A 14605-nucleotide genomic window follows, 5' to 3' on the forward strand; every position below is an offset into this window, starting at 1 on the left:
CAACTTTTCTATACACAATTCAATTCTTTTTAGTAACTTACATGTTTTAAAATAAGTAAATATTAAAATTAATGGATAAATAAAAAACAAATAAAAATGGGTAGTTATGAAAGGAAGAGTAATATTGGAATAAAAAAAGTCAACCCAAAATTCTTTATCCTCTTTATAGATTGTAAGTAATAAATTGTATTTTAGATTTTAGATAATATTTAGTAATCAATATCAAACTCCTGCCTGTAGAATCAGGACATGCTTTTCGAGCAAAGCTCAATATTGCTCGAAATTTCAAAAATAACATGACGATGGAAAAATCCCGGTTGCCTCATCCAATTACTTGTAGACACTGCAATGCAAGATTATTTCATCATGAGTCACGTGACACGTGTTGTACTGGTGGAAAGGTGTCATTTTCACGAGTTAATGCTCCTATAGAATTGCAACAATTATTTTTGGATGATTCAGTTGAAGGAAAATATTTTAGGCAACATATTCGAAGTTATAACCATGTGCTCTCATTCACTTCATTTAGTGTTCACGTTGATGAGAATATTCTTGCATTTGGTCATGGTATATATACATTTCGTGCTCAATGTGTTTTTTACCATAACATAGGAGGTTTCTATCCAAATGAGGGTGCCAGACCGCGTTTCTTACAACTATACATCTACGACACCGATAATGAGCTACATAATAGAATGCAGGAAAATCCACAACTGCACCAAAATGTAGTTCACAAATTACAGAAAATGCTCCATCAGTTTAATCCTTTTGTAATTAGGTTCAAGCAACTGTCACTACTTCCAAATATCAGTGAATGTAGCCTCATACTTAAGGAGCATCCAAGTAATCACCATCAATACAACCTTCCAACTACAGAACAAGTTGCGACAATTATTGTTGGATGTGATGCAGATTCTATGGAATATGGAAGGGATATTAATGTCATTCATCATGATGGAAATCTCAAAAACGTTCAAGAGACAAAGGGATATTATGATCCTTTGCAATATCCTTTATTATTTCCATATGGGACGCACGGTTGGGACGTCAACACAACAAATTGTAATGGACGAAGAGTGTCATGTCGAGCATATTACAGTTACATGCTTCAGGTAAATTTCGATTAATTTTAGTAGATAGTATACTTGACTAAGCATTGTTTAAAAAACTTTACATTTAGCACCGACATTTTTTTCAATCAACTGTAGATTCGTCCAAATGATCAATCAATGTTGTTAAATGCGGGTCGACTATTGCAACAATATGTTGTAGAAAATTATGTCAAAATTGAATCAGGGAGGTTAAGGTGGATTAAAGAGCACCAAAGTGATATACATGTTGAATTGTACCAAGGTTTACAAATGTTTTGCATGTTGGTGAAACTAATGCAGGTACAAATTCATATAGCATAAATATACAACTTTTGATTAATTATTAGTTGTACTTCTAATTCTAATCATTCATGTATTCTAATACTAGTGCCTTTCATGAATCATCATAGAAAACATTTGAAAAAGAACAATTTTTCCATCATCATTTATTGGCGGTCGTCGAGACATGACACAACGTTATGAAGATGATATGGCTATTGTTCTTAATGGCGGTAAACCAGATATTTTTCTAACAATGACATGCAATCCTTCTTGGAGTGAGATAACATTAGAACTTTTGTCTTTTCAAACACCACAAGATCATTTAGATTTGCTAACAAGAATATTTCGTTCAAAATTCGAGCAATTGAAGAATGATGTTATTAATAAAGGAGTCTTGGAAAAGTTAAAAGCTACATGTATGTCACTGAATTTCAAAAGCGAGGAGTGCCGCATGTGCATATGTTATTGGTCTTAGAAAGTAATGATAAGTTGCGTGACCCAAAAGATTATGATAGTATGATAAGAGCAGAAATACCTAAATTAGAATGTGAACCATAATTGCATGAAGTTGTTGTAAAACATATGATCCACGGACCTTGCGGCATAATCAACCGAACGTCTCCATGTATGAAAGACAAACATTGTAAGAAAAGGTATCCTAAACAATTCTTGGATGAAACACGTCAAGGCACTAACTCATATCCCGAGTATAGGAGAAGGTTTGATGAATCTATATCGTTAGGTAGATATAGGTCTGTAGATAATAGATGGGTGGTTCCTTATAACCCTTGGTTACTATTAAAGTATGACTGTCATATCAATGTAGAGATTTGCAGTAGCATTAAAAGTATCAAGTATCTATACAAATATGTGTACAAGGGCCCTGATCGTGTGGCTATGGAGGTTCATAAGGGATCATACATGGATGAAGTTCAGCAATATGTTGACGCAAGATGGATTTGTTCTCCCGATGCATTATGGAAAATATTTCGATTCACTCTTTACCGATTATATCCTTCGGTTGAAAGATTGCAAATCCACTTGCCGAACCGCCATCAAGTGCGCTTTTATGATCATCAACGAATTGAAGATGTGTTAAATAATGAACGCAACTCCAAAACAATGCTCACACAATTCTTTGCATTGAATCTACGAGATCCACAAGCAAGAAATTATCTGTATAGAGAGATTCTAGAGCATTATTGTTTGAACAAGCGGGACATGGAATGTCATCGCAAGCAGTTAACAAGAAAAGTTATCGGGAGAATATATACGGTATCATCTTCGGAGGGAGATAAACTTTACTTGTGACTGTTGTTATCTCACGTCATAGGTCCAACTAGTTGGGAATATCTTCTTACAAATAATGGCATGACTTTCAATACATTCAAAAAATCAGTCGAGGATAGGGGATTTCTAGAGACTGATCATAGTATTCATGATTGTTTGGTTGAGGCTACGAGTCTCCGAATGCCATATGCTTTACAAAGGTTATTCGTGACGATTTTAATATTTTGTGAATCTACTGATGTTAGAGGCCTTTGGAATGAATTTTTTACACATATGGCAGAGATTATCAAACAACTAACAATGTCGTGGAATTAAACTTGACTGATATGTTGTTGAAGGACTTGAATGAACTCTTAAACCTGCACGGTAAAAAAATTGAAGATTATGATCTCCCATCTTTACCCCCTAATACAATAGACAGAGATGCAATTCCAAGTATCATACAAGAGGAGTTAACGGTTGATATCCCCAATGAAAATATTGAATATGTTACTAAGTTAAATAATGATCAAATGATTGCATTCAAACCCATTATGAATGTAATTGTTGAAAAACACAATGGGGTATTTTTTGTTGATGGTCTAGGAGGAACAGGTAAAATATTCCTTTATCGAACATTAATGGCAAGTTTAAGAAGTTAAGGCGAAATTGTCTTAGCAACTGCATCATCTGGTATAGCTGCAACATTGTTATCCGGTGGTAGGACTGCACACTCTCGATTTAAGATGCCTATTGATATACAACCGAGTTCCATTTGTGGTATTCAAAAGCAAAAAGATCTTTCAAATCTCGTTAGAGTTGTTGCCGCAATAATTTGGGACAAAGAACCAATGACAAACAAAAATTGTTTGGAAGCTTTAGATCGATCATTGCAAGACATTTGTAGCAACAATGCTTCATTTGGTGGAAAAGTTCTGATCATGGGGGAAGATTTTTGTCAAGTTCTTCTTGTTGTAAGAAAAGGTACTAAGACACAAATGATTTCAGCGTGTATTCTTCGGTCTCATTTATGGAATCATACCAAGATTCTGCGTTTGCGTCAAAATATGTGATCATTGCGTGATCAAGAGTTTGCATAATTTCTTATTCATAATGGTGATGTTGTTAAACCTACCAAACCAGATGACATGGTGATGTTACCTTCACATATTGCAATCCCATGGGAAGGTGAACATTCCATACAAGTGTTTATCCAACATATTTTTCCTAATTTAGAATTTCATGGTTGGGATGCCCCATATATGGTACAAAGAGCTATTTTGACACCAACAAATGATGATGTCCAGAAATTGAATGATATGATTATCGACCAGTTTCCAGGAGAAGAACATAGTTTGTTGTCGTTTGACGAGGTTGAATGAGATAATCATAATTTATACCAGCAAGAATTCTTAAACTCAATTGCACAAGATAGTTTGCCATCACATATTCTAAAGATAAAAAATGGTGCACCATTCATGTTGTTACGAAATCTAGATCCTAGATATGGATTGTGTAATGGGACGCAGTTATTATGTCGCGGTTTATTTATGAATATGTTAGATGTGGAAATCTTGATAGGAAACAACGTAGGAAAACGTGTTTTTTTGCCTAGAATTAAAATAAAAACATCTGCAAGTGATGGGTTGCCTTTTGTCCTTAGTAGAAGGCAGTTTCCTGTGCAACTAAGTTTTGCAATTACAATAAATATCTCACAAGGACAAACCATTCTAAATGTTGGAATATATCTTCTCCGACATGTTTTTAGTCATGGACAGTTATATGTGGCTTTATCCAGGGGTGTTTCACAGACTACGACAAGAGTTTTAACTAGGGAAGGAAAATTGAAAGGAGAAGATGGTGACTACACAAAAAATGTAGTCTTAAAACAAATTCTTTTATCGCACCCGCAGATATTTATTAAGTACATTAAAAAAATTGCTCACAGATTGATTCGCATTTTGGTTACACGACATACCAAACTTATATTGTATTCTTTATATCATAACTAAATATAATTTTCTTTTGCTTTAATATACAACCAAACTAGAACACGGTGAAATCTTTCAATTATGTATAAAGTTGAGACGAAAGAATGGTGAAACTTGCTTCGACATAAAAGTAAGTTATGCTTAATCATTTATTTTATGCTTTTATGTTAGATATCAATTAAGTCATACTTATTATCACTATTCTTATGCAATAAATTTTAGATAACAAACTTTGACGATAAGTGAAACACATGGAAGGATGAACAAAGTATTTCATCCATCGGCAAACTCGACAATAAGGTGTATTTACTTTTTCCGCAATACGTATAAAAAATCATCTCTTGCATTTTCATCACTCTTTCACTAACATTTTTATCATCCTTATTGAAACAGGTCAAACGTCTAAAAATTTACTCTGTCAGTTGGAGCTCCATAATGATAACAGATAAAACACAACTTTGAAAAATGGTGAAAAGAGAAATAATATCTCAAAGGATGGAGATGTTTTTATTTAATTCATTTAAGAATATTTTTACTCTAGACTATTTTTGAATGCATGAATTTAAATGCTATTTGTGGTTTATGTAAATAAAATCATATATATTTACTAAGTCCATTGTTTTTCTTATTTACCAGAAATTCAGGTAATTCAGAAATAAGTCATAGTTGTTGTTCTACCAAATTTAGACTAAAAACAAAGTATTTCCATTCTCCAGATATTATTTGTGTCACAATAAACCATATTATATTCAAACGAGTCAAATGTTCTGAATGTATTTCTTTGATGATATGACATTTCGTCATGTATTTATAGTTTTTTAAATCTCAAGAGCGTATTGATAAATGGATGTACGAAGAATTGATTCAAATCTTTATAAGGTAAAAAAAAACTTTGATTACACTACTTATTATTAATTTTACTATCTTTTTCTCTATTTTTTTTTAATTTAAGAGTCTTACATTTTTTCTTTATTATGAAAAACAATTGCAAGGAAAAAGAAAATATTTCGAATAAAAATTTCATGTTCGACATTCCTCTTAGAAAACGTCATTGATTACACAATATCAATATTATTTTGCATACTTCAATATAATTTTGAATATCTTTGTTTATTATTTTTAAAGTGTAATAATATTATTTTTAATACAATCTATAATAGAAATCACATAAAAGAAAAAATAAATATTTATTTTTCTTATGCATTAAAAAAACGGAGAGACGAATACGGCTGAAAGATGGAAAATGAAAATGGAGGGAGTCCTCATTAAGATCTATATATAACTGAATTATTATTCAATTAATTTAAGGAAAAAAATTATTACAAGGACGGGAAGAATTACCTTCTAATATAGACAATCGACAACATTGAGATACTCTCACATACTAGTACTACTACTATTGGATAAGAGAGGAAGAGATAGTATTGGGATAGAGTAGGTACAGAGTACAGTCATACACACTGTGCGGGTGCAGACTGCGTGCTGATTACGGTACGAAGACTAAGCAAAGCAGCAAAGAATTTGAGATAGAAAAAAAGTAGCGTCAATCCAAAACACTGTGGGTCCAATATGCCTCCATTCCAACCGACTGGGCCTCAGCCTATAGTTGGTGCCTCGTGATAGTGACACCCATTAAAACGGTGGAGAAGAGGTGCTACCAAAGAGAACCATCAAAAACCATATCTTTTCCAATCTCAAAGATTGTGAAAGCATTGCAAATTTGAAAATAAAACCATTTGTACGAGGACCCCTCTCAACATAACCTAATTCACTTGCAAACAAACAGTTTTGTGTTACTGTTTTGCATTATGGATTGGTTGTAAACAAACACAAGGTACCTAGAAATTTTCGTAGGTGGTGTAGACAAGGACAAGTACCGGTAGATCTAAATGTGTGACCCTCACACTAACCGTCCCATGTGCATGTGAATATGTTGTTCCCATCATTTACCTGTTCACTCAACCAATCACCGTCACTTCCCTATGTTTTCGCTTGATTTTCTTGGGGTCTACCATGTCTCACACTCCTCGCTTGATTATTAGTACTATTCATATAGGATTGGATTCAATTTATCAATTATTTCACCACACACCTATATAAATTATGATGTTACCGTTTATTTTCTAATTAATTTTTTTAATGAAATAGTCGCTCAAATAAATAAAGTATTTGTTGATGAGATATGTTATTTATGTTAACAATAGAGATAATAAAGTAATTAAAGAGTCTTTGATTGTGAAGGATTAGTAGTTGAATTGAGCTTATAATGCGGATGATAGACTGATTTGTAAGGTTAATATTTCAATGTTCAAGTTAATATGTGAATGAGAATATTGAATAAAATTTAAATTTGAAATTGTGAACTTGAATTCTTCGTGCGAATCTTTGATATAATGAAGTGGTTATAATAACCCGCTATTTATTAGGCATGTGATTTGGATCGCATGTACTTTTTCTTACGGTAGTTGATAACCCATATTTTATGAGTTATTACAAATCCTAATTCTTAGTTATGGCTTTTTATTTTATCATTTAAGTAGTTAAATTTATTGCATTTTGCTGTTTTAGAGTAGTTTGTAAATAACACATTAGTTACTCTCTTTTATAGTTTTTATGTGTTTGTTGATTTTTGCAATGTCAGTTCTTATGAGCTTAGGAATGACAATCAGGGATAATAATTGAGAGTCAAAGAGAAAAAAAATAAGGTTGGAATCAAGAGAGAAACCATAATTGCATCCCTAGGGCAACGTTGAAGAGATCAACATTGGAAGGAGAATTAATTTGAATGGATAAGAGCAAAGGCACTAAAAGACAAAAGGTAGTATGTAATACACCCACTACGTACGACATGCAGCAAAAAGGACAAGCGTCGCTTACACCTTTGTATCTGCAGTCTGTCATGCTACACCTTGTTCTCCACCAATCCTTGTACCTGATTCCCATGTTGTACGATTGAGAAGGGAAATGAGAGAACTTTGTTGATTTTATCTTGGGCTTGATTTGATTTATTCTCAAGCCCGTGATCCAAGACAAATGCCAAAAATCTAGCTCAAACACCTATAAAAGCAACTTTTGAAGACTGAAAACAAGTCAAGTCTCTGTTAGAAGCATTCACATAAAAGAACCCAGTGAAGTAATGAGTTGAGTAAAAATAGATTTCCTTCTTCTCACCATCTATAGCGTTGATTGTTGAATCATGGCGTGATAAAAAATGTCTCTTGTTGATTAACCATTGTAAGTAGACACTAACATTGCTCTTATGTTGTTATTCCCTTTTCACTTTGTGTTTAAAAATGAGTAGCTTAAGGACCAACATTGTAGTTTGTACTCAACTCATTATGAGTTAAACCTTTGTTTGTTAAGCAATGAGAAGTTGATGTAATGTAGTTTTTATGTTAAGTGATGTGTAGTTCCTATGCAATTGGTCGCATTTAGCAAACCAACAACATGGAGAAATATCCAAGTGTTCAAGATTGATCTAGCTTGCTTAAGCTGTATAATGGACACATGTTGGGCGCAATGCTCTAACATTCTGGTACGATATTTAGGTCTTGCTCAACAGGCGCTTGACGACTACGTTTTGAATGGATCTTTAAAAAATATTCAATTCTATTTTATTGATTTCATTTAACAATATGTTTAAGTGATTTGTTTGACAGCGAGATGAAGATTAATTCGGATTTAAATGAAGATTTAAATTTAAATTTAAATTGAAACAAAACCTATCTTGTTGGAGATATTCAAGGAACAAATCAAATGATCAACAAATTCTGCATTAATTTTGGACGAAATTAAATCTCAAATCCATAAAGAAAATCCTAGAATTATTATGTTATAAAAGAAGCTCAAAACCTATATTGGAAACCAAGCAATACATTGAAGATTTAGAGTGTTAGGGTTTATTTTTGAGTCCTTGTTATTGCTGTATGTACATCTTTATGTTTCAGTAACTTGGCATAAAAGGCTTGTCTACAATTGAATAGTAGTATTCAACAATGATTATTGAGTTGTAATCTCCAATTACGGGTTGTGTGATTGAGAAGAAAGTGAGTAGATTCTCATGTTTAGGGGGAGGCCTATGTACAAAATTATTGGATAGTGTTAGGAAGATGCATTGAACAACAAAGGATTTGTTGTTTCTTGTAAGACTAATTGTACTAAGTTAATAGTAGTGAATTTCCTTTCTTGGGCTGCGGACTCAGCCCCCCAAATGTAGGTGTAGTTTCACCTAACTAGATAAATAACTATGATGTTATTTACTACTTTTTTGCTCCATCATCTAGTTCTTGCTATTGTAATATTTATGGTTTAACTTGTCGAACCAGTTGTATATGACATCGTGCTCGACATGTGTCCCCTAAGGAACATTATTTTATGATATGTTCTTAATGTTTTGTTTTATCATGTGTTAATATGCTATAAATATGTTTCTTTGATTGATCAATTTGGAAAAAGATAAAAGCTTGTTGTTGTGAGAGATCCAACATCAAAAAAAATTCACGGTAGAAGTAGCTATAACCATAAAGGATTTTCATAGTAACAATAAACGTGTTTTAGGGTTGCAAGTGAGGCTTAGAGATTTGTCCCCTTTCCCTAAAACATATATTTTTGATCTTGTAGAAATACACTTTTAGATCACTCTCTGACCTTTCTAGGAACGATGCAACATATTCTATACACATAAATAACTATGTTATATTAATGGATCATTGCCCAACATACTCTTTGTTATTCAATTCAACCCACCTTTTTAACATAATTTTTTATCTGTTTACTAGTCAACTGAACCTGTTACAATCAGGCTCACCTCAACGCCTCTCCTGAGGGACTTAAAGTATCACCAGACAAGCTCAAACACATAAACTCGCATGAAGGACAAATAGTCATATCAAACAGGCTCACCTCAATGCCTCGCTTAGGGGACTTGAACTCTCCTCAAATAGGATCCAATATAAGGTCTCGTTTGATGGACTCGGTCGAATTCTGGTTTGAGAGACTTAACTTAAAAGTCTTTCCTGAGGGTTTGGACCAAAGTCTTTTCTGAGAGACTCACGCCTTGCCTAAGGGAGTTAGAGTCTCATCAGAAAGACTCAATTTATAGGGTGATAGGAGTCACTGGTACAACATGTTGTTGGTGTAAGCCCTAGAGGCCAATACTTTTGGTACTTGTATCGAATTATTTATTAATAATAAAAGGCATTTTCTTTATTATGGTTGATTAATAAAGTCCCTAGAATAGATAGTCCGTTTAATGTATTAAGTGTGACTTAATCATGAGAACACATTAAACATAAGGACACTATTCTTAAAGTATCCGTAGTCGAGCTTTAATGTGAAGTGGGATAACATTAAAGCATTAAGACTATTATGTTTGTAGACTGATGATCACATCTCATGGATCATGGATAAAGAGTTATCAAGTCTTAAACATAGGTATGAATATTAGGAGTAATATTTATATCGGATTGACCCGCTATGAGAATACTATATAGAAAGTTATGCAAAGTGTCATAAGTTATTCTCATGGTGATAATAGTGTATACCACTCTTCGACCTGAAACCACTATGGATCCTAGATGTAGAGTTGAGTGCTTTATTACTGATCCAACGTTATCCGTAACTGGATGACCATAAAGACAGTTGATGGGTACTCCACGAAGCATGCTGAGGGACATGAGTGTCCTAGATGGAATTTGCCAATCCTGCGTAACAGGATAAATGTCTATGGGCCCAATATTGAACTGGACAAGGGTGACACGGTCTATACCTTGTGTTCAATATAGACATAAGGGCAAAGGGGTAATTATGCACATAATTATTATCACAGGAGGTTTTGTCAGATCACATGACATTTTCGTGACTTGGGTAGCAGTGATGTGTTGCTAGATACCGCTCACTGTTTATTATGTTAAATGCATGATTTAATATAATTGCCAACGCCGCGAAAACCTATAGGGTCACACACAAAGGACGGATTGATGAGAGATAGAATAATTGAGGAACATCGTAAGGTACGGTGTACTTAAGCAGAATACGAAATATGGTAAGGTACCAAATACTTAAGTGATTTTGGCATATTATGAGATATAGGCCAAAATGCACTTAAGTGGGCTTTTTGGCTTGAAGCCCACACAAGTGGTTCTATAAATAGAGCTCTTGTGCAGAAGCTTTGTAAGGAAATTCATACTCCAGACAACACAACTGAAGAGTTGGAATTTCGTATCTCTCTCTCTCACTCAAAGCCTTCACTCACAAACAGCTAGCACTGCGATTGAAGGAATCCGTTCGTGTGGACTGAGTAGAGACGTTGTCATCGTTCAACGTTCGTGATCGCCCCGTGGATCTGTATCAAAGGTTTTGATCATTATCAGAGATCTGCACCAAAGGTTTGAATCGCCACAAGAGGTAACGATTCTATCACTGATCATGCTCATTCGTAAGGATCACTAATGGAGAAAATTTTTATATTCCGCTGCGCCTTGGATGGCAAATCTCCTTCAGTGGTATCAGAGCCACTTACGAAACCATGAATCTGATAACTGTTTTTGTTCTGTAATAATATGATTAAAACAGAATGAATCAAAGGTTAAATTGAGATCGATCAAGTTACATATATGTGATATATGTAACCCTGATGCAAAATACATTATATATGATATAGTGTTCTTGTTTCATTCATTCAAAAACCTCGATGATTGTTTTCCTTTGAGCGATCAATGGTCGTTTGCTTCTTGATCCGACATTTGTATGGTGAAGCAATGACGTGTTGATCAATCATACTGAATTAACAATCGAGACGTGTTTGACGGTCTGAAATTGGTGCATCAGGGTTAGTGACGACACAAGGGTTGTGTTGTTAGAGAGTTATGCGATTGGGGTTTGATTGCACAAGAGTTGTGCGTCCTAAACACTTTTCCGAACAGTGTTAACCGGTTAACGCGTAAGGTTAACCGGTTAACGTAATACGAAATAAATTTTTTTTTTTTTTAATTTTGGAACAGTGTTAACCGGTTAACGCATATGGTTAACCGGTTAACGGAATGCGAAAATAAAATTTTTGAGATTTCCAAACAGTGTTAACCGGTTAACGCATTTGGTTAACCGGTTAACGCAAGGCAGAAAAGAGTTTTCTAAATATTTTCAAACAGTGTTAACCGGTTAACGCATATGGTTAACCGGTTAACGCAAGGAAAAATTCACCGGTTCGGCTAGAAAAAGTGCTTTGAAGTATCAAGTGTTGATACGAAAAACGACGTCAAACTCTGCGTAGTGTGATCGGTCGTCGAAATTTAATTTGATTTTAATTAATTAAAGGAATTAATTATAATAATAATAAAGTGTTTATTATTGTCTTGTGGTGATCGGTTATGGCCTTAGTTTTCCTTTATTCTGCTTTGGGTTTTTAAAATACGACCTGCGTGTCGTGCCTCTCTCTTAATCTCTCAAATATAACTTCTTTTCTCATCTCACTCCCTCGTATGTAAAACGAGTTTCTTTTTGTAATGTAATGATATGAAGAAAGCAAAGAAGTCAGTGCCAAAGGAAGACAACCTTGAAGATCTTGCTTGGAGAAGCTTAGATCGTTATAGGTTAGCTTAGGTTCTCTCATTGGCTTGGGAGAACAATTGCGCTAGGGGCCATAACTGTTTCATTTTGTTTATATGTATGTTGATGCATGTGTATGTATGTTGATGCATGTGAGAGACGGTTTATATGATAAATAAGCCGGGTGAGATCAGTAAAATTGCAATTCCCTCAAAACTAAATATTAAGTTTTAAGCTTTCCAAGTTTTAACACTCATCAAGACTAGTAATGGATAATGTAGGTTTCGCCTACGCGAGGTGCATGATCTATATATTGGTAAGGTGCGATGGGATAATTGTAATATCCAACTGTTAAAACAATGAGTCAAACTTAACTAAACAAATTATGAGAATATTATATATGTTGGCTTTCCAAGTTTTAGCACTCATCAAGATTGGTATAGGATATGTAGGTTTCGCCTACGCGAGGTGCATGTTTTGTATTAGTTAAGGTGCGATGGGATAATTGTAATATCCAACTGCTAAAACGATGAGTCAAACTTGATTATAATTTTCTTATATATGTTTAGAAGCAAGAGTTGGGAATAATCCATATGATGGATTGGAATAAGGAGTTATTCACCCAACTGAAATTTTCGAGAGTTGTATAAGATACAATTGGAAGGAGTTCCTACCTAAATAACCTAGTTTTGTGTAATCCGCCTACGCGGACTTAGAACGAAGTGAAATATGGATCTCGACCCACTAGAAAATCTTCCAACGGGATTTTCCGAATCAGATGATGAGGGTCATTTGTTTTGAGTAAAATAGTGGGAGCATGTTTAATTAAAGGCCTGATTAAATATGTCAATGATACTTATATTTTCTTTAATCCTTATGTAGATTACCATGACAGCAAACACCTCTAACAACATCCTGCGATCAATCCTTGATAAGGAAAAATTGTCTGGGACAAATTTTCTGGATTGGCACCGAAACCTGAGGATTGTCCTCAAACATGATAAAAAGCTGTATGTCTTGGAGACACCTGTTCCTGAAGAGGAACCTCCTAGTTCTGCACCTAAGGCAGAAAGAGATGCTTATAAGAAGCATGTCGATGATGCCAATGAAACTGCTTGTCTCATGCTGGCTACCATGAACTCAGAATTGCAAAAGCAACATGAGAACATGTCAGCGTTCGATATGATCGAACACCTGAAGTTGCTCTATCAAGAGCAAGCAAGGCATGAGAGGTTTGAAGTTTCAAAAGCCCTTTTTCAAAGCAAGTTAGCTGAAGGAGCCCCTGTAGGTCCCCATGTACTCAAGATGATTGGGTATGTGGAAAACCTTGAGAGATTGGGTTTTCCCCTCGAAAAGGAACTTGCGACTGATTTGATCTTGCAATCGTTGCCAGATAGTTTCAGTCAATTTGTCCTGAATTTCAACATGAATAATATGGACAAATCTCTTCCTGAACTGCTAGCCATGTTAAGAACTGCTGAGCAGAATCTGAAGACAAAAGGGAAGTCCATTCTGATGATCGGAAATGGAAAGAGACAGAACAAAAGGCCCACTAAGCATAGTGATAAGGGGAAGGGCAAGGAAGTTGCCAATCCCAGACCCACTGCTGCTTTGAAGCCTAGTGGAGGCATAGCAAAAGAAGGCACCTGCTTCCATTGCGGTAAGACCGGACACTGGAAAAGGAACTGCCCAAAGTACCTGGAAGATAAGAAGAATGGAGTAGAGACTTCAACTTCAGGTATTTTTGTTATTAATTTATCTACTTCTACATCATGAGTATTAGATACTGGATGCGGTTCTTACATTTGTACAAATGTGCAGGAACTAAAAAGGAGTAGAGATTTGGCAAAAGGTGAAGTCGACCTACGAGTTGGCTATGGAGCAAAGGTTGCTGCTTTAGCCGTAGGAACTTATGTATTGACTTTACCTAGTGATTTAATAATTCAGTTAGAGAACTATTATTATGTACCTGCAATTAGCAGGAATATTAATTCCATTGCTTGTTTGGACAAGTTTGGTTTTTCATTTATAATAAAGAACAATTGTTGCTCAATTTATTTGAATGATATATTCTATGCTACTGCACAAATGAACAATGGACTGTATGTCCTTGATCTTGAAATGCCTATTAATAACATTAATACAAAAGGGTGAAACCTAACGAGTTAAAACCAACTAGGTAAGAATATTAAAACTCTTCGATCAGATCGAAGTGATGAGTATTTAAATCCTAGAGTTTGATGACCATCTGAAAGAGTGTGGGATCCTATCCCAACTTAATCCTCCAGGAACATCCCAATGGAAGGGAGTATCTGAGAGAAGAAATCGAACCCTGTTGGACATGGTCCGATCCATGATGAGTCACACCAATCTTCCAAACTCCTTTTGAGGACATACACCATTAACATCAGCTTACACACTTAACCG

The 14605-nt window shown here is 34.7% G+C and overlaps 1 protein-coding gene across 1 annotated transcript; it reads left to right on the plus strand.

Moving 5' to 3' along the window:
- Positions 1–296: 296 nt before the first annotated feature.
- Positions 297–1491, plus strand: LOC127136198 (uncharacterized). Its single transcript, XM_051062789.1, has 3 exons — positions 297–1112; positions 1209–1391; positions 1480–1491. The coding sequence occupies exons 1-3, from the start codon at positions 297–299 to the stop codon at positions 1489–1491; spliced, it is 1011 nt and encodes a 336-aa protein (XP_050918746.1).
- The last annotated feature ends 13114 nt before the right edge of the window (positions 1492–14605 follow it).

The sequence above is a fragment of the Lathyrus oleraceus genome, chromosome 4, assembly GCF_024323335.1.
Source record: "Lathyrus oleraceus cultivar Zhongwan6 chromosome 4, CAAS_Psat_ZW6_1.0, whole genome shotgun sequence".
NCBI classification, from domain to species: Eukaryota; Viridiplantae; Streptophyta; class Magnoliopsida; order Fabales; family Fabaceae; genus Lathyrus; species Lathyrus oleraceus.